The sequence below is a fragment of the Lynx rufus genome, unplaced genomic scaffold (assembly GCF_022079265.1).
Source record: "Lynx rufus isolate CCGP_SWC_20201006 ecotype Redwood Valley unplaced genomic scaffold, mLynRuf1.p SCAF_29, whole genome shotgun sequence".
Classification (NCBI taxonomy): Eukaryota; Metazoa; Chordata; class Mammalia; order Carnivora; family Felidae; genus Lynx; species Lynx rufus.
This window is the reverse complement of record NW_025814844.1, coordinates 3,049,764-3,071,803: the sequence shown is the minus strand read 5'-3', so window position 1 is coordinate 3,071,803 and position 22,040 is coordinate 3,049,764. Positions and strand designations below refer to the sequence as shown.

At 38.2% G+C, this 22,040-nt stretch overlaps 1 protein-coding gene across 2 annotated transcripts in view; it reads right to left on the bottom strand.

Moving 5' to 3' along the window:
* PTPN2 (protein tyrosine phosphatase non-receptor type 2) overlaps positions 1-22,040 on the bottom strand; it is an 86,382-nt gene that overhangs the window by 33,293 nt on the left and 31,049 nt on the right. For both annotated transcript variants that reach the window (XM_047090208.1, XM_047090209.1), the window contains exons 3-4: positions 5,990-6,090; positions 175-273 (exon numbers count right to left, since the gene is read on the bottom strand). In XM_047090208.1, the coding sequence (XP_046946164.1) occupies positions 175-273; positions 5,990-6,090 (200 nt within the window). The remainder of the gene's footprint in view (positions 1-174; positions 274-5,989; positions 6,091-22,040) is intronic.

Here is a 22,040-nt window from a genome sequence, read left to right as displayed (position 1 = left end):
GAAAGGAAAAGGTTATACTAGAGTTCTTCTGGTCAGAAACAGACTGACCTCCAGGCTTCAGCAATTCAAAGCCAAACTAATGAATGAATCAATATCCCAAAACAAATATGAAAACATTTATAAGCTAATGATAACAGGGAGTACGCCGAGTTGTAAATATTAAGTATTACTTACCGATTCCTTCTCCACAACTCGGTTTAGCATGACAACTGCCTTGGTCTTTTGCTGCCAAACCATGAGCCAGAAATGGCAACCTGTATTAGGAAGTGGACCCTGTAAGAACAGGCAAGAAAAAGTAGGTAAGAGAAAGGAGATGGAACAAGGCTCAAAGAAAATTCCTTCAAGTATGTTTCTGGTTTGAAACAGTTTATTGGATCATAGTAAGTAAATCATAACTTTAAATCTACTTGATTTAAAAAATAGGTCTGTACTAGTTGTTTATAAGTGATCAAAACTGACTTTTATTTACTTAGGCAGAAAAGGAATTTTTTAGGCTATCAGATGACTTTCGGTGTTGAGGGCTGGAGAGCCAGGCTTTGGTGGGAACCAACGTCCAGGCAAGATTCTGCTCAAACCAGTCAGCTTGGTACAGTGCTCCTGACACTGGCACTCCTTATCACCTTGCTTTGCTGGCATCGCCATACTAAGGTGGCTGTAGCATTTACGCATAACCTATAAATAAACCAAAGTCAAGATCACAGGCAGGAGTATCTGACTAGTCCAGTTCTAGCTGCAAAGGAAATTTCTGTCCCCTTCAGCTTTCATATTAGGAAAAGAGGCCCTGACTGTCATGGATCATGGCAGTCTTACAAAAGAAGAAATCTATGCCATCACTAGCCAACCAACCACCCCGAGTTAACTGGCAAAAGATTTCCAGAAAAAGCAGAAATCTCAAAGTACCTGAACCACTACAAAGCTGCTAATTTACAAAAACCACAGCATGTACAACCTCAATAGCAGACTTAAAAGGGGCAATGGTTCATATTACAATATTGTCATGGGGGAAAAAAATCAAATCATATTATGCACTTCCAATTATCTTCACATTTTGCTTAATGGTAGCATAGGGCAGAAGAAAGGGCAAATAAGAGATGAAAAGGCCACGGCCAAATTGGAACTAATTTTAAAGGTGAAAGTGAATGAGGTTCTACTGCAGCTAATAAGGCAGCATGCGTCCCTTTCACAGGGCAGAGTGACAGGCAGCATCAGGGGCTGGAGGCCAGGTGTTCTGGAACATCAGCTTCCCATGTCAAACAAGACGATTCAAGTGGTTCAAGGCTGAAAGCATCTTTTAGGCAGTTGTATTCCCTAGTATATAGCAGATGCTCTGAAATATTATTTGAATTAATAAACTCTAAGCTTCTAAATTATAAAAAGGTTGGAAATCTCAGAATACTGAGAAACTGCAACCAAATGTTTGAAGATACTGTTGTCCTCAATGTACATTATCTATTACTTGATCTACTTCTAAAACAAAGTGTAAAAATAAAAAAGAGCAATGAGAAAATCCCCAGTAAAATTAATGCCCTTTCTTTCATCTAAATAAATGGATCTATCAATTCACCAGAGAAGTCACTCCTTAGTGTATACACACACAAAAAAACAAAACACACTCCACTGGTGGCTCAAAAGGGAGGGGGGTGGGTTTATTGCTCAGTTTTCCCATCTACAAGCAATACTATCAATTTTTTTAAAGCCTTTTTTTTTTTTAAGTTTATTTATTTGAGAGACAGAGACAGCGTCTGCAGGGCCTGAACTCACAAAACCATGAGATTATGACCTGAGCCAAAACCAAGAGTCAGACACTTAAGAAACTGAGCCACGCAGGTGCCCCAATACTATCAATTTTTTCCTGCAAAATGGAGATTTAAACCAAGGACTGATATATATATATATATATTTTTTAATTGCAAAAACTCAGAGGAAAAAGATGATAAAAATAATAAGCTACAAAGGACAATCAGAACAGCTGAGGTTTTATTAAACATATAGCATCTCTAGTTTTCTCTGTCCTTTAAAATATTCCCAGCCTTCAAAGAGCTTACTAAGTAAAAAGGCAAGAAGTCCTTGTCCTACTAACTGAAAAATATCAAGTGCCATAAGAGTAAGGGGTAAACCATCAGATCTTCAGGAGTAGGAAGGATGCTACAGCAGGGCCTTAAAAATGACAAGGGCACTGATACAGGGAGGCGTCATGGAAGGATGGGGAGTAAGGGTGCATTCCAAGCAGAAGGCAAGGCACACGCAAGTTCAGGGCAAATGTGGGAGAGACAAAGCAATCAATGAGGATGAAGTGGAAGTATGGAAGTGTGTACGAAACCAGAGTGAATACAGGAAACAGTCACCAAAGTTTTTAAGAAGTGGTATGATCAGATTTGTATGTTACAAAAATAATTCTGGTGGCATTGTTAAAGATGGATTAGGATGGGAGGGACTGGTGGCAAGGAAACAAGTTAAAAAGCTATTGCATTAGGATTCAGTACATGATGAGGACAGCTTTAGCCCAGGTGAGAAAAACAGGAAGGGAGATGGCTTGATTAAAAAAGAGAGGGGCACCTGGGTGGCTCAGCCAGCTGAACATCCGACTTCAACTCAGATCATGATCTTGCTGTCTTTGAGTTTGAGCCCCACATCAGGCTCTGTGCTGACAGCTCAGAGCCTGGAGTCTGCTTCAGATTCTATGTCTTCCTCTCTCTCTGCCCCTCCCCAACTCATGCTCTGTCTCTCTCTCTCTCAAAAATAAACTTAAAAAAATATCCAGTAAAGACCTAGAAAATATAGGGTGGAAATTCAGAAAAGAATAAAAAACTGAAAACAGTCTTCTGATTCTGTCAGGACATGCAGAGCAGTCCAACAGGGACAGGATGCTTAAACACAATTAGGAGTGCGTTAATCAGGTATTTTCTTTATTGTTATGGACTTTATAATATTTTATATTTATATAAGTGTTTATATTCTAATATTTTAATAAATATATTTATATTCTAATATTTTATAATTATTATCATTATTACTGCTACAAATAAAAAAGTAATAACAAATGCCACAACAAATAATCACTGGAGGGCTTACCATAGTACCAGGCACCATAAAAATTTTGCTCAACATCGTTCCATAGATAATATAGATATATTTATATATCAATAATATAGATATATATACAAGCTTGGAGAGTTAGGTAGCTTGTCCAAGGTCACACAGCAATTTTATTATGCTAGTAGAGCTGAATGATTAAGAGCATGACCCATAGTGTCAATGGGGCTTCAAATTCTGGCTTCAGCTCACTTCCCGTATGACCTTGGTAAAGTTGTTTAATGTTCCTGGTCTCTTTAGATGATTCCTCATGCATAAAATCAGGGTGATGACAGTATTTACCAGAGAGAGTTAGCCTGAGCCTTAAATCATACAAAACATAAAGTACAGAACAATGTTACAAAATTCCTAGCTCTTATTAATCTTATCTCCCACTACAATGTAAAGTTCATAATGGCATTTTTACTTAATGTCTATTTTATTTAATGCCTACCACACAGTAGGTACTCAATAAATCTTTGTTAGATGGATGAATACCCAGTGAAGCAGTGGGACCAGGATTTGGGCATAGATACTATGAATCCAGAGTCTACATTCTCTTAAGATACGAAGGTTGAACATATGGTTCCAGAGAGTCTGAAGCCTTGAGTGTAAACTGAAAAGGGGAAAAAACTCCTAAATCAGAATCCTGAGAAACACCTACAGAATTTGGACTACAATAAGAAGAACCAATAAATGAGACTGGGAAAATGGGAGAAAGGGAGAAAGGGAGAAAGGGAGAAAGGGAGAAAGGGAGAAAGGGAGAAAGGGAGAAAGGGAGAAAGGGAGAAAAGAGAAAGAGAAAGAGAAAGAGAAAGAGAAAGAGAAAGAGAAAGAGAAAGAGAAAGAGAAAGAGAGGGTTGTGATAAGGGATCTAGAGTAATTATTCTTTTCTATTTTTGAACATTATAGCTTTTTCAAATAGAAAATAAACTGAAATTCTAAAAATGAGTTTATCAAAAATGTCATGAATGCGGGGTGTGCCTGGGTGGCTCAGTCAGTTGGGCATCCAACTTCGGCTCTGGTCATGATCTTGCGGTTTGTGAGTTCAAGCCCCACGTTGGGATCTGTGCTGACAGCTCAGAGCCTGGAGCCTGCTTCAGATTCTGTGTCTCCCCCTCTCTCTGCCCCTCCCCTGCTCACGCTCTGTGTCTCTCTGTCAATAATAAATGTTAAAAAAAATTAATTAAAAATGTCACGAATGCTCATAAAAAATGCCAAATATTACAAAAGGGCAGGAAATGGCAAATTAAACTCTATGTATTCCTAATTCTTAGAAATAACCAATATTAATGGTATATGTATAATTTATTTAGCCAGTCCCTCACAAATTATTTCTGTCCTATTCTTTCTGGTCCGGTACTATTAAAATTAAGTTTCAATAAACACCCTCACATGTATCTTTATGTCTATACATATGTAACCACTGAGTATTATAAACTTTTAAATCTCTGCTGTTCTGACTGGTGAAAAGTGGTTATTAAATGTATATTCCCGGGGCGCCTGGGTGGCGCAGTCGGTTAAGCGTCCGACATCAGCCAGGTCACGATCTCGCGGTCCGGGAGTTCAAGCCCCGCGTCGGGCTCTGGGCTGATGGCTCAGAGCCTGGAGCCTGTTTCCGATTCTGTGTCTCCCTCTCTCTCTGCCCCTCCCCCGTTCATGCTCTGTCTCTCTCTGTCCCAAAAATAAATAAACGTTGAAAAAAAAATTAAAAAAAAAATGTATATTCCCTCATGACTAGAAAAATTGAGTATCTTTTCATATGTATATTGTCTACCTTTATATTTTTCTTTGAACTATGAATTTATGTTCTTTGCCAGTTTTTTTTTTTTTTTTAAACTTAGATTGTTTCTCTTTTTCTTTTTTGACATACAGGAGCATTTTACTTTAAGTAAAATTATTTTCATTTCCTGCCAACTAGAAATAGTCTAATCTTTTTACTATATGAAACTGTTTTCTCTGTTTTGTTTTTAATGTTTATTTACTTTTAGGAGGGGTAAGCAGAGGAGTGACAGAGAGAAAAGACGAGAGAATCCCAAGCAGGCTCTGCACTGTCAGCACAGAGCCCAATGCAGGGCTTGCTCTCATAAACCATGAGATCATGACCTAAGCCGAAATCAAGAGTCAGACACTTAACTGAATAAGCCACCGAGCCACCCATTTTCTCTTTCAATAATAGGTTATTCTGATCTACATTTTTAAAAACCTCAAATATTATGAACATACAGCTTATACTTAAAATTTAAAAATCAGTAACTGGGGGATATAGCAGTACTATTCATTAAGTCTCTGTCATTTGATAAAGGGAAGCTGGTGTGGATAAACCAAAATAATTTTTATTATCTAAGAATGGAAGAGTAGTAGTGCTAGAATATGGGTGTGGCCAATGTGCCAAGAAGCAATCAGGCAGAATGCCAAAGGGAACTGTTACGGTCTCTGGCTTCCTAGCCAGTATTCTGGGCACCTGGTCTTACCACCCTCACTCCAAACAAAGGGCAGATACCCATCAAAGGCATGTTCAAACTCTCTGAAACTATGTCAGAGAAGTGGGTCAAGAAGGGCTTTCAAAGGGCCTCTGGTTATGATACAAGTTATGTGAAGAGAACTTAACAAAGCATTAACAAACGCTTTGTATCAATATAAAGCAAGGAAGATAATTTGCCTGAAAAGAATTGGCCTAAACCATTTCATTAAAACATTTTCCTTCTTGGAATGTGCAACATTAAAAATTACTTTCATGTTCACATACAAACCTGCAAAACATTAAAATGTCTACACTCTACTATGTAACAACAGAAAAAACAAACAGCATCTCATTTCCAAAAGAAGTAAAGACATACTTTTAGCTATGTTTCAAAGCATACCAACCACACAATAACTGCATTGCCAGGCATCTGCTCGACACCACATCACTTGCCTGTGTTAAGATGTAACTCCTTTTCGCCTCTTCTATGTCAACTAAACTGGCATTAATATAATCATTTTCAGCATTTTGCAGTTTAACACGACTGTGATCATCTGAAATAGAGAATGACAAACCATAATTGTCATTTCAAACTTCTCATTTTTATTGATATTAATGTTCTAGGTATTAATAAAATGATAGAAGAAACAAAGCAAAGAAAAATAACAGCACCACAAAAGAGTTGAATCAAGTCCTAAGTTATTCCTTTTTTTGGAAGTATAAAAATGAAATCTTTTTGTTTGTTACTGTGGTATTGGAAATGCTTTTGTTTGTACTTGATTAGCTACTGTAACTAGAAAAACTGACCAAAGAGTAAAATATGGTGAAAGGAATAAAGCACCTACCTTCCTAAAAGTAAAAGGATCATTTAGAGTCTTGGGGTCTAAGAATTGATAGGTCTATCTACAAAAAAAACAAAAACAAAAAAACAACAAAAATACCAAAAAAACCACAACTGGCCTCAAATAGAGGAGACTTGATTTCCATGGTAACTACATTTGCTTCATTCCTCAATAGATCTGCATTCAACTATATTTAAATAATTTTTAGTATTTAACTATATTTAAATTAAGTGCTAAAAATATTTAAATACAGAGAGAATATTCTAATTTTTTTTCAGTAGGCCCCATGCCCAACATGGGGCTCAAACTCATGACCCTGAGATTGAGACACATGCTGTACTGACTGAGCCAGTCAGGCGCTCCAGAATATTCTAATTCTTTACAAGACAACTAAAGACGCCTCATTACTTAGACTGTGTTATAGCACAATAGATAAACATATCTAGTTTAGACATATTTCTAGCTTTTAAAAGTAAAAATTTCACCATCTACAACAATATGGATGACCTAGAGGGTATTACACTAATTGAAATAAGTCAGGCAAAAAAAAAAAAAAAGGAAGACTGTATGACGTCACTTATACATGGAATCTAAAAAATTAACAAATTAAAAAAAATAGAAAGACTCATAAATACAGAGAACAGGGGCACACAGGTGGCTCAGTTGGTTGATCATCTGACTCTTGATTTCAGCTCAGGTCATGGGATCAAGCCCTGTGTCGGGCTCCACCCTGCGTATGGAGCCTGCTTAAAATTTTCTCCTTCCCTCTCCCCCTTCTCTCCCTCCCTCTCTAAAAAAAAAAAAAAAAAAAAAAAAAAAAATTAAAAATTCAAAAATTCAAAATAATAAAATAAATAAAATGAATAAATATTGAGAACAAACTGGTGGTTGTCAGAGAAAGGAGGGTGGGAAGATGAGTGAAACAGATGACGGGGATTAAGAGTTACAAACTTCCAGTTATAAAGTAAGTAAATGTCACAGGGATGAAAGGTACAGCATAGGGAATACAGCCAATAATATTGTAAAAACTTTCTCTGGTGACAAATGGTAATTACACTGATTGTGGTGAGCATTTTATAATGCATATAAAATTTATATATAAACATATAAATGCTGAATCACTATATTGTACACCTGAAGCTAGTATAATATCATATGTCCACTATACTTCAATTAAAAAAAGAAAAAGCAGGCCTCAAAATTAAGAAAATGTATTTACAACATATACAACCAAAGAAGGATTAAGATACGAAGAGTACTTACAAATCAATAAGTAAATGACAGAGACCCCATTTTAAAAGATGAACAAGGACAATACACAAGAGACTAATAAATATGAAAAAAAAATTAATCTCACTATTAATCAAAATATAAAAATTAAATTGAAGAGATAATTTCTTTTTTAATTAAAAATTTTTGTAAAGTTTATTTTTCCAAAACCTTTTTGAAGTGCTGTCCAGGCCATGGCTAGCCCCTTAGTAAGCACTAGATGAGACTATAAGAGAACTTTCAGATGTCTGGTTTATAGGCATAAACTCTTACAAATCCAAGGTTTCCGTTTCTGTGAATGAAACCAATGGATATACCCAGAGATAAGCACAGTCTAACAGTACAACACACACACAAAAGGGGAAATAACAAATTTCCAAAATGCCTAATAACAGGTAAATTACAGTATATATGAAAGATGCACTACTTTAATGGAGCCCTTAAAAATCATGCTTTGGTGGGGGGGAGTAAAAATCTCACAGATTTAGAAATTATGCTGATTTAAAAATGTGGACTACAAAACTTTACCTTGTATCATTTCTTTAATGTTTATTTATTTTTGAGAGGAGGCAGAATGGGGCAGAGAGAGAGGGAGACAAAGATCCTAAGCGGGCTCTGTGCTGACAGCAGAGAGCCCAAAGCGGGGCTTGAAATCACCAACAGTGAGATCATGACCTGAGCCAATGAAGTCGGACGCTTAACATTAAACGTTGGACGCTTCATGGACAGAGCCACCCAGGCACCCCAACCTTGTAGCATTTTGATGGAAACGGAGGAGAAGGTTTCTCAGGGACAGAAGGCATGTACATACAACAGAATTAACACTGGCTTAGTATCCTAAACATACAACTGTTAGAAGAATATAACTGAATTATAAACTGAACAGATGTTTGATGTTTAACTCTGGAGAATACATTCAATTTAAGCTGCTCCCCTGAAGGAAATCTATACTAAATGTCCTTTTTCTCCCCACTTTTAAACTAAAAAAACTGTTCACATGATCTCCATATGAAAGAAAATGTTAAATTGCTACAGTTTCACACATCAATTTATCTGAACTGTTTCTCCTGGACTGAACCCAAGACCTCTGTAAATATTACATGTCATTTGCCAACAGGAAAAACTAAGATCTTGTTATAGTAAATCACTTATACTAGTGTTCTCGGAAAGATGATGTCAGCAAGCACTTTTTTTTTTTTTAAACACTTTTTTTTTAACAGCTTAATCACCCTTTAACTGTTAAATTATGTGAGATGGTAAAAAGGTCAGCTACCTAATTAGCAAAATAAAGACCATACATCTCCTGTATAACATGTATCAGGAGATGTATGCTTTTAGAATGCTACACAATCCCTAAAATTCACATTCCACTAAAATATAATACAAAAGGAATGTATTTCCTCATGTTGTAATCACAGAAAACACAAACCCCAAAGGTTAATCATATCTATTGCACAAGTGAAAAAAGCAATTTGGCCAACAGAAGCAAGAATCCATAAAAACCGGGAAGATTCCTTCCCAGGAACCTCCAGGAATTCAGTTATCTTGCAGGTTGCCTTCTGGGACCCTTCCACAGTTATGGAGGAAATAAGCCCAGAGAAAGACCTCTGGCAGATTGTTTTTAAGAGTTCTGCCATCCTCCCCTCAGATCCTTGAACTAGAATTCAGTTATTTTCCCTTCAGCTTCAAAATCTATACCAGCTGTCATTCCAATACATGGAAAACACTGAATCACACAAGGGTAAAAGCACAGATACATTCCCTGGAGCCCTGGGGTCTAGCCAATAGGTGTTACCTGAAGGACACCCAGTGTCCTGCACAATCTGGCCCCAAACAGTGGCCCTACTTCCCTCTAACATTTATTTATATAATCAACAAAAGCAAAAGAACACTGAATTTTCTCAGGAAAAAAAGTTATTAATTTTTCTAGATTAAGACTAAAAAAGAAAGGTAATCCTTAAGGAAAACTCTATAGCTATTTAGAAGTGGCTACAAATGTTCCCTGAACCTATATTTTCTCCTCAGGACTAATTACAAACAAAACTCTCAAATTCACCTACATTATTAGAAATTTATTTATTTATTATTTATTTATTTCAGTATATGAAGTTTACTGTCAAATTGGTTTCCATACAACACCCAGTGCTCATCCCAAAAGGTGCCCTCCTCAATACCCATCACCCACCCTCCCTTCCCTCCCACCCCCCATCAACCCTCAGTTTGTTCTCAGTTTTTAACAGTCTCTTATGCTTTGGCTCTCTCCCACTCTAACCTCTTTTTTTTTTTTTTCCTTCCCCTCCCCCATGGGTTTCTGTTAAGTTTCTCAGGATCCACCTAAGAGTGAAACCATATGGTATCTGTCTTTCTCTGTATGGCTTATTTCACTTAGCATCACACTCTCCAGTTCCATCCACGTTGCTACAAAGGGCCATATTTCGTTCTTTCTCATTGCCACGTAGTACTCCATTGTGTATATAAACCACAATTTCTTTATCCATTCATCAGCTGATGGACATTTAGGCTCTTTCCATAATTTGGCTATTGTTGAGAGTGCTGCTATAAACATTGGGGTACAAGTACCCCTATGCATCAGCACTCCTGTATCCCTTGGGTAAATCCCTAGCAGTGCTATTGCTGGGTCATAGGGTAGGTCTATTTTTAATTTTCTGAGGAATCTCCACACTGTTTTCCAGAGTGGTTGCACCAATTTGCATTCCCACCAATAGTGCAAGAGGGTTCCCGTTTCTCCACATCCTCTCCAGCATCTATAGTCTCCTGATTTGTTCATTTTGGCCACTCTGACTGGCGTGAGGTGATATCTGAGTGTGGTTTTGATTTGTATTTCCCTGATGAGGAGCGACGTTGAGCATCTTTTCATGTGCCTGTTGGCCATCCGGATGTCTTCTTTAGAGAAGTGTCTATTCATGTTTTCTGCCCATTTCTTCACTGGGTTATTTGTTTTTCGGGTGTGGAGTTTGGTGAGCTCTTTATAGATTTTGGATACTAGCCCTCTGTCTGATATGTCATTTGCAAATATCTTTTCCCATTCCGTTGGTTGCCTTTTAGTTTTGTTGGTTGTTTCCTTTGCTGTGCAGAAGCTTTTTATCTTCATAAGGTCCCAGTAGTTCATTTTTGCTTTTAATTCCCTTGCCTTTGGGGATGTGTCAAGTAAGAAATTGCTACGGCTGAGGTCAGAGAGGTATTTCCTGCTTTCTCCTCTAGGGTTTTGATGGTTTCCTGTCTCACATTCAGGTCCTTTATCCATTTTGAGTTTATTTTTGTGAATGGTGTGAGAAAGTGGTCTAGTTTCAATCTTCTGCATGTTGCTGTCCAGTTCTCCCAGCACCATTTGTTAAAGAGACTTTTTTCCATTGGTTGTTCTTTCCTGCTTTGTCAAAGGTTAGTTGGCCATACGTTTGTGGGTCTAGTTCTGGGGTTTCTATTCTATTCCATTGGTCTATGTGTCTGTTTTTGTGCCATAGAAATTTATTTTAATTCTTCTTTTCTATTAAGGAGATTAATAAAACTTTAAAGTGTATTTAACTTTTTGATTTCAAAGGAAACAAAAGCAAGACAGTTTCTAGTGTTAAATAAAACATCATGTTATAACTATCTACAAAGATAGTAACTATACAGAACATTTCAGGAAGTGAAACTATCACAGCCTTTTTATGAGAAATTGTGACTTTACGATTTCTGTAACAATTATAACAGGCAATGCCTCTTCCCCAACTCAGAATCACTTCATGTATGGTTTAAAATATCTGTGAGAGGGGCGCCTGGGTGGCGCAGTCGGTTAAGCGTCCGACTTCAGCCAGGTCACGATCTCGCGGTCCAGGAGTTCGAGCCCCGCGTCAGGCTCTGGGCTGATGGCTCAGAGCCTGGAGCCTGTTTCCGATTCTGTGTCTCCCTCTCTCTCTGCCCCTCCCCCGTTCATGCTCTGTCTCTCTCTGTCCCAAAAATAAATAAACGTTGAAAAAAAAAAAATTTTTTAAATATCTGTGAGAGTGGACACAGGTCCCCTCACAACCTGGGAGTCAAATGTCCCCTTTCTCTGCCCTGTTATTATCAGGCAGCCCCAAATCTGTGAAATGTTCATTCCAAACCAAACTTCGGACTTCTGAATTAGTACAAAAATGCAAAAACAAAAACACCAGAAAGTTAAGTGCTTTCTCCTCTCCTAGAGTTTATTCTGCCCAGAAACCTCTGAAATGCGATTATCAAAGAGACGGAGTCCTCTAACACCTGGGCTCTAAGTAATAAGCCCTAAAGCCCACAGTATTATTATCATCATTCTAGGTAAGTATATGGTTATCTCCCTCTTTTTTATTTTTTAAAAAAATTCAGCAAAGGGAGAAAAATGAAGACAGTTCAAATTACATTGCAAGAGATACCAACAAGCAATCAAACCATGCTTCACAGGAAATCTTATTTCTCAACATCTAATAACACCAAAAGCCGAACTATCAACAACATATGCTTTTTTTTTTTTAATGGGGGCATCATCTGCTCTTAATTCTTGTCACCAAGAGAATAAAGAAATGCAATATCCAATAGAATTGCAGCTTGTAAATTGGATAAAAATTAAGCAAACATCTGATGAAGATTCCCTTCACCTCCCACCCTCAAACAGTATGTTTTCCGAGAAATGGTTTCATCTGTCAAGAAATGACGCTCTAGCTGTGGCCTGAGCTGACAATACAGATTAGCTTCCTCTTTCACTAATGTCATAATAAGCCTTTTTTTTTTTTAACACCGCTTCACTGGTTCACCTTTTATCATAATTGTAAAAAGATCTTCTTTTGGAAAGTTGGAAAGTCTTCCAGGTCAAACAGGAAAATGGATTTACATCCATTATAACTATCCTCCCTAGGTTACACCAAGGTAGAGATAAACAATCACTATCATCAACTGGGCAAGAAGACCATGTCTCCATTAGTAAGTACAGCATTGAAAGATGTTCCCCATTGATTCTCCTGTTCTCAACCAGGAGGAAACTGTTAAGTTTTCAAATACTGATGTCTATATTCATGTGTTACCTCCCTGCAAGAATGCAAAGCACTTCAGGGCACCTGGGTAGCTGAGCCGTTAAGTGTCTGACTTTGGCTCAGGTCATGATCTCACCATTTGTATGTTCGAGTGCTGAACTGGGCTCTGTGCTGACAGCTCAGAGCCTTGAGCTTCTTTGGATTCTCTGTCTCCCTCTCTCTCTGTCCCTCCCCTGCTTGCACTCTGTCTCTCTCCCTCTCAAAAATTAATAAACATTTTATAGACATGTCAACCATCTTCGACTCTGTAAGTTAAATACTTGAGACAAAAATATAATTTTCTCTCATGAATCAAGCAATGAGCCAAAAAAAGCTAGAACTAAAATCCAAGTCATCATAAGCACTAATGAAGAAACACATACAAGAGTTTAACATTTCAATTGTTTCCTCTGAAAATAAAACTCAATTTGATGAATAGTTCCTTTACTGACAACATAACCAACTAGGACTGCTATATAGGATTTAGTGCCTATATGTGTCAGTTATTGTATGACACATCTTACCGCATTACTTCTCTCAGTCCTCACAACCCTATGAAGTTGACATTATCATGCTTATTTTACTGACACTCAGGGAGTCAAGTCATAACCATACACACACTAGAGGAGCACAAGAGGAGATTCAAACTAGGTCTGTAACTTGAGGGACTACATAATTCCCACACTACATTATCTCTGATACGTCCAAGTTGGCTCCTTTACCACCCTTTTCACACACCCTAAGTTCTTCCTCCATTGCCTTTCACTGTTCTTCACATCAGGTACGATTTCTGTCTCATCTCTGTCACACAAATCTCACTTCCATGAAGATCCAGCCTATGAATGACCTTCTCTAAATAGCCCGTTTAAGGGAACCCTCACCATGAAGTTCTGTTCTTCACATTTAATACCCTCAACAACTTTTATGCAATTTTCATTCAACAAATATATTTTAGGAGCCAGGCAACAGCAACATAAAGATAACAATAATTTGTTTAAAGCTTTTTAAAAGAAAAAAATTCTATTAAGTAGTAATTCCTACCACTATCTTAATTGAACTGCGTTGTGTGAAGAAAGCTGACCAACTGATCCCTAAGGAAGCCAAGTGAGATGAGCAGGCTTCGCTACCTAGAGGAAGAAGGAGCACACACACACAAAAGGAAAAAGGAATGGTGTATCATGGACTGGCAAATTCAAAAAGGCTCAAGAACTGGGTAGCCAAAAGAGATCCCAAAACATGTTAAGGCCAGACTCTGAAGGGTCTTGTGTGCTGCACTCCAGGCACAGGTTACCTTAATAAAGCTCTTTAAAGGACTGACACAAGCACATTTGATTTCAAGAAAATAACTACGCGCACTCTAGAGGATAGACTGGAACAAGAAGACAAGTTAACACACTGATGCACTAACAATTTAATCAAGAGATGATGAGTACAGAGCCAAACAGCGGCAGGAGCAGAGAGAGTTACAATGAAACACATCCCAGTGCACACCACCACCAACTTGCTAACCAAGTAAATAAATACATGTTGTTCCAGTAGGTCCCATCTTTTTGAAACAATAGGGTAGGGGCGCCTGGGTGGCGCAGTCGGTTAAGTGTCTGACTTCAGCCAGGTCACGATCTCGCGGTCCGTGAGTTCGAGCCCCGCGTCGGGCTCTGGGCTGATGGCTCAGAGCCTGGAGCCTGTTTCCGATTCTGTGTCTCCCTCTCTCTCTGCCCCTCCCCCGTTCATGCTCTGTCTTTCTCTGTCCCAAAAATAAATAAAAACGTTGAAAAAAAATTAAAAAAAAAAAAAACAATAGGGTAACTGTCTGAGACTTCCAACTCATTCAAACTATCAAGATTTCAAGTTTCTACGCTTGATAGGGCAAGGTCATTGATTAAATTTGACTTCCACACATCTCCAAATCTAAAAACAGGTCTTTAATCTACCCCTAAACGTCTCTGCAATGGAAAGAACGCCTGAGAAGTATCCTTTAAAAATGTGTAAAATACATTAATATACTCTGGAACACGGATATCCTTCCTCTTTAATAGTGCGTATAAAATAAGACATACGAAACTTTAGTTTAATATTATCAGTCAACACCTCAACCGTCTCCTTGAAACTCGTAATTGCCTCTTCAAGAAGAGAGAGAGCATGGAGAGTAGAGGGAGTTGGCAGAAAGTACCTTCCTTACATCCAAAAGTCCATGGGACACCATAGAAACAATACAGACCAAATATTTAGTAAATCCTTCCACATTCCAGGCACTGCTCTCGGCACTCAGGACCCATCCATACTCTTGTGGAGCTCACCTTCTCAGAAAAGGAAACAACAGCCAAAACAACTAAGTAAATGATATGTTATACAGCACAAATGCTATGGGGGAAAAATGCAGAGTGAAGGGGAACATCATGCTGGGGAGGAGGAGCAGGATAGGTTGCAATTCTAAATAGGGGGGAAGGTTGGCCTCATTAAGACAGTGACATTTTAGCAAAGACCTGGAGGAGTGGAGGAGGTCAATCATATGGATATTTTGGTTAAGAGTGTTCCAAGCACAGAGCAAAGTTAATACCTTAAGGTGGGTATGTGCTCAACATGTCTGAGGGACACAAATAATGGAGCTTGAGCCCAATGAACAAAGGGTAGAGAAACAGCCTGCAAGTTAGGTTCAGAAAGTTAAGAAAATCTGTACTGATTAGTCACACCTCCTAAATTCAACTCAGAGAAAAAGTTTCTACTTCCATCTTCTTAGCGTCTACCCAGTACAGCGCCATAACAATTTAGGTTGGCAAGTGTTCAAGCATTGTTTATACACTGAATTCCAGAAAATTTTCATATTTAAATTGTTAAACTACGGTAGAATTTTGTTAGAATGACAAATCACTATTAAACCATTGTGAAACCTATGCGGGAGATGAGGTTATGTTAATTGACTTGGAGAGTAACCTAATTCAGTAAAAAGGTTAGAGCTCAGACACCTCCAGAACTTTCCAGCATAGGCATCTGGAACTCTGTGGCGCAGATGAAAGACCATCTACGGGGCCTAAAGATGTAGATTCTGATGTGTGTCCTGGCTCTACCAACCTACATGACCACAGACACAGCTGTGATTTCACAGTTGTGAAAAGAATAACCTGCTACTTCAGAAACATCATCAGCATCCAACTTAGTTACTACACCCTGTGATAACAGCCACATCACTAGTCTCAGTTTTCTTGTAAGATGAAATGGCTGGACTAGACAAATCCTTCTTGATTATTTTTACCGACTGACCCTAATATAGTCCAAGTATCCATTACAAAACTCCTTGGAAAGTCCTATTTTAAAAATATATAGGAACTTAAAATTTCTACTTCATTATGCATCTGTATTTTAATATATAAGCAATCACACCTTCCCTTCCCATGTTCCAAGTATAACCAATGGTACTAGAAGATGTGCCACATTTCCCCAGGACATTAAGTTCCCTCCCTGTACATTTTTGCTCCTTCTTCCAGTGTAAGTACTCTATAGGTGAGCTGCCCAAGTGATGAGCCATGGCTACAGTGGGGGTCCTCTCTTAGAAGGCTACCATTATGATAAGATTTTGATACACTCAGAAATTGGGGCAGCAGCAGTGCCCAGACCTCCAGCCATCTGTGGCCTTCTGTTAGGGTTAACCTCTGTGTAGCCAGGGACCCTGTCATGTTCATTACGTATTCCCACTGCCTAGCACAGTACCCTTACCCAGTACCCAAATCAAGAAGCCATCAAATTCAGAAACCTGGAAAGATACTGGTATAATCCAGACTGTACTCCAATTTCTCGTTTTATGGGCACAGATTTGTGTGGGTGTGTACAGTTCTATGCTATTTTATCACACGTGGAGATTGTGTAACCACTACCACAATCAAGATACAGACAGTCCTGTTCCATTACCACAAAGATCCTCTGTGCAATCCCTTTACAGTCATACTCCCCACCAACCCCATCCCTAACGCATTAATCTGTTCTTTATAATTTTATCATTTCAAGAATGCTGTAAAAATGGAATCATATAATATGTAACCTTTGAGATTGGATTTTTTGACTCAGCATGAGTCTTCTGACATCTATCCAACTTGTTGCATGTTATCAATAGGTCATTTCTTTTTACTGCTGAGTAGTATGCCATGGTATGAATATACTAGTTTGTTAACCACTCACCTGTTGGAAGGACATTTTGGCTGTTTCCAATTTGGAGCTATTACAAATAAAACTGCTATGCACCTTCACCCACATATTTCTGTATGGACATAATGTTGCAATTCTCTAGGATAAATGCCCAGGAGTGCAATGGCAGGGTTGTATAAGGTATGTTTAGTTTAAGAAACTGCCAACCTATTTTCCAAAGTGGCTACACATTTTACATTCTCACTAGCTTTATATGAGATCCAGTTTCTCTACATTCTTAGAGTATTGTGGCTTCATTATTTTATCTGTTCAGTGGGTGTGTGGTGATCTCTCACTCTCACCACCATTGTTTTAATTTTCATTTCCCTAATGGTTAATGATGTTTTTAATATGCTTATATGCTTACCTGACATCTGTGTTCATAATCTTTTGCCTATTTCCTAATTGGACTTTTTTTGTTTTACGCTTTAGTCTTTTACTATTGAATTATGAGAGATCTTTTTATTTTCTAGGTCTGAGTTCTTTGTGGCTTGCAAGTATTTTCTCCCAGTCTGTCCTTGTCTTTTCATCCTCAATTCCCTAACAGGGTCTTTAGCAGAGCAAAAGCTTTTAATTCTGGTTTAGTCCAATTTCCTGATTTTTTTCTTTCATGGACAGTGCTTTTGGTGTCACATTAAGAACTCTTCCTCTAGCCTTAGGTCCTGAATTCTCTCCTGTTTCTTCTAAAAGTTTTATACTTTACATTGAAGTCTATGATCCACTTTAATTTTTGTATAAGGAATATTAGGTTGAGATGGGGGGGGCTGCTGTGGATGTCCAATTGCTCTAGTACTGACTGTAGAAAAGATCATCCTTCTTCCATTAAATTTCTTTGCACCTCTGTCAAAAATCAATTCACTATACTTGCACGAGTCCATTTCTAGGTTCCCTGTTCTGTTTTCCAGTCTATGTTTCTACTCCTCTGCCAATATTACATCATCTTGATACCACAGTTAATACAGTAAGTCTTAAAATCAGGCAGAATGATTCTTCCTCACCTTCTTCTCCCTTTCTGAAATTGTTTTAGTTATTTTAGTTCCTTTGCCTTTTCACACACATTAAGAGTAAGCTTGTTTGTATCTACAAGAAATCTTTCTGAGACTCTGATAGGAATTGTGTCAAACCTACAGAAAAATCTGGGGAGAACTGACATCTTTACTACATTGAGAGTTCCAATCTGTGAACATGGTATGTTTCTCTATTTAGATCATCTTTGATTTCTTTTATCAGTGTTTTGTTGTTTTCAACAGACAGGCCCTATACATGTTTTGTTAGATTTATTCCAAGATATTTCATTTTTTAAGAGCAACTGCAAATGACCTTATATTTTTAATCCTGTTTTCCTTGTGTCCATTGTTAGCATGTAGAAAGATAATTTAAAAAAAATTTAATGTTTACTTATTTTTGAGAGAGAGACAGAGCACAAGTGGGGGAGGGGCAGAGAGACAGGGAGACACAGAATCTGAAGCAGGCTCCAGGCTCTGAGCTGTCAGCACAGAGCCCAATGCGGGGCTCGAACCCACCAACTGTAAGGGTTAGTGTAGGGCTAACCTGTAGCCTTGAGAAGTAACAGCTTTGTTTTGACACTGTAGGTTAAGAGATAACAGCCTTGTCCTATCAATCAAGGGAACAAAAAGTTCAAGGAAAATCAACTGGATTGGTGATTGACTGGACTGGGGCAAGGGCATGTTGAGAACTTTGAAAAGGTGGTGCCAGAGGCAGGGACAAGGATGTCAACTGGTTGTGGCTTAACGGCAGAAGGTCTGAACTGTTTCCACCCCCATCTGGGAACTATTTCTTTGTTCTCTTCCCAGGTGATGATAAGACAATGTGGTCGGCTATAAAAACTCTGTACCCCGGCTGTTCGAGGCCGCACTCTGATGAAGAGTGTTGGTGCCGATCGGTCGGCCTTGCCTCTAGTTGCAATAAACTTTGTTGTGACTGTCACTGGTGCCCGTAGCATTCTGTTTCAGGAGTCGTGTGGACGCAACACAACCACGAGATCATGACACGAGATCATGCGAGTCGGACGCTTAACTGACTGAGCCACCTGGGTGCCTCAGAAAGATAATTTTATATGCTGCTCTTATACACAGCAACCTGGTTTAACTCACTTATTAGTTCTAGGAGGTTCTTGGGATTTTCTATGTAGACTATCATGTCTAGACTATCTGCAAATAGAGACAGTTTTATTTCTTTCTTTCAAATGTGTATGCCTTTTATTTCCTTTTCTTGCCTTCACATGTTGACTTGGATTCAGTATCCTCCCCTTTAAATAATCTTTAAAAAATTTTTCAGTTGAAATAACTTCAAAACTTACAGAAAAATGCCAAGAAAAATACAAAGAATTTTTTCCCTAAATCATGACAGCAAGTGCAAGCATGATACCTGATTATCCCTGAACATTTCTGTGTGTATTTTCTACAAAGAAGGACTCAATTCTACTTAACCACAGTACAACCATCAAAATCATAAAATTAACAATGATACTTTACTAATTCAGACCCCATTCAAGTTTCACCAAATGTCCTAATATCTTTTCTTTTTTTTAAACTTCTTTATTGGAATCTTTCAATGATCATGTGGTACTTAAGGGAATATACATTTTTTTTTTGAGAGAGAGAGAGAGCACGTGCGTGCGCCCACACATGCAAGCAGGGAAGGGGCTGAAGGGTAGGGAGGGGGCGAGAATCTTAAGCAGGCTCCATGCCCAGCACAGAGCCCAAGGCAGGGCTCAATCCCACAACCTTGAGATCATGACCTAAGCCAAAATCAAGAGTCGGACACATAACTGACTGAGCCACCCAGGCACCGTTTCCCACTCCCCCATAATACCTTTTAAACAAAAGGATCCAATACATGATCACATGTTACATTTAGATGTCATATTTCTTTAGTCTCTAAACTGGAACCATTCCTCAGTCTTCCCTGGGAAGGGTTTTATTTTATAACCCTTTGAAGAACTACAGAGTGTCAATCCATTGGAGTTGTCTGGTATTTCCCCATGGATGAGTTTAGATAATACACATTTGGCAAGTTCAGCACAGAGTAATGTTCTGTACTCACTGCATTCCATAGGGGAAGTTCAGGATTTCAATGTGATGGGTCCCATAATTGGTCATGATCACCTGTTTAAGGTTGGTGTCTGCCAGATTTCTCCACCGCACACTTACTATTCTCCTCCTGTATTAATAAGTATTTTGTATAAGGACACTTTAAGACTATGTAAATATTTTGTTCCTCATCAAAGTTTTACCCACCAAGTTTAGCATTTATTTCAACATTACTTGACATCCTACACTAAGGTAGATCTTTCCTTTCTCCCCATTTATTCATATTACTGATAGAAGTACAAACTCATGGATTCCTACTTTATTCAGTAGGTTATAATCATTATTTATTTCAATGCTCAAATCACTCCCAAGTTTGGCCCATGGGCTTCAAGCTGGCTTCGATATCCGTCTGACACAGCCTCATCATTTCTTCAGCATCCTTAACCTTCTGGGACTATAAGACATTCCAGGATACTTTTTTTTTTTTAATGTTTATTTCTTTATTTTGAGAGAACAAGAGAGTGTACGAGCATAAGTGGGGGAGAGGCAGAAAGAGACGGAGAGAGAGAATCCCAAGCCGGCTCTGTGCCAAAAGCACAGCCTCATCACAGGGCTCGATCTCCCAAACCATGAGATCATGACCTGAGCCAACATCAAGAATCAGGAGCTTAACTGACTGAGCCATGCCACTGAAACACTAATTCTAATCTAACATCATAGGGCTCACTTCACCTTCCCTCAACTCTTCAAATATGCCCCCCCAAGATGCCCTCCCTTACCTACATGCCTTCCACATGTGGGTCCCCAACCCCAAGGGCTTTTAGACTGAATTATTCAGAGGACAGAGGGGAGGCTTAATGATGTCTTTAATACCTTTTGTAGCTTCCCTATTAGAGATAACAGAAACTATAATTTTTTAAATAATGCCCTAATTGAAATAAAAATAAATGCAAAGTAATTTATATGTTAACATATGTAGATAGTTGAATAGAAATACACCAGAAGAAAAAAGCCCCCACAAATTTCCATAATGTCTCCTAGGAGATGGCAAGCATCCTTGTTAAATGTCACTGCTCCACAGAGTAAACGCAATAAATAAAATTATAAGGCAGTAAGATTAGAACCAGAATACAGAAATAAAGTGCTATAGAAGCAAACTAGTAACTTTCAGTAGGTACCTCTCAGAGGAGTGATACCTATGTCTTGAAGACTGAACAAAACTTTACTGGGGGATAGGTAGTCCAATTAAAAAAACAAAAAAAACAAAAAAAAAACCAGGCTGCACCTGTTAAGGAATCAACAGTGTAAGAGGAGAGAATGGCAAATGGGGGAAGAAAGTGAGGAAGGGATGAGGAATGGGGCAAGAAGTGAAGCATACAAGAGATATTTCAAAATTATCTAACCAACCCTCTACAATTTATTCACAAATGCTCTTTAGAATGTCTCTAATGAGAAGTCCACACTCTGAATAAAGACCTACAATAATGAGAGTGCACTAGTTCATATGGTTCATTTGTATGTTTAAATAGTAGCTTTTCAGGGCAAGAAAGATCCTGCATATTCTGACCTGAAATTCACCAACTGTGCTATTCACTTGTGAACTTCAGTTCTATTGTTTGAGCTTAATACAGGATAATGAATTCCTTTTGTCATTTGAAGTTCAAATATCTGAAGTCAGCTATCATGTTGTTCAGTTCAAGTTTTCTTTCCCCACCTAATCAATTCTAGCTTCTTCACCAAGAGTTCTAATTCTTATACCTTGGATCCCCTCCAGTGCAGTGACCTGTAGAAATAAATTATTAAAAGTCCAAAATAGCTTTGATTTTGCCTTGATTAAGATCAAAGATTAAAAACAACAACAACAGAACAAAATTAAAGACAGAACCAAAGGCCAAAGTCCTAACAAAGAATGAGAAAAGAATGAACAGAAGCTGACAACAGAATGGATTTTGAGAATACGAAGCGCATTAGGTCTTTATTTTTGAACTTCAGATGGGATAAGGAAGAATACTGACAAATATTTACATAAGAGTTACTATAAAACTTAAGTATATCTATACTTGCTCTGATTACTATTATACAACAGCTTTTATTTAAATCTGCTAAGGAAGATGATAAGCATATCCCTGTCAGGTAT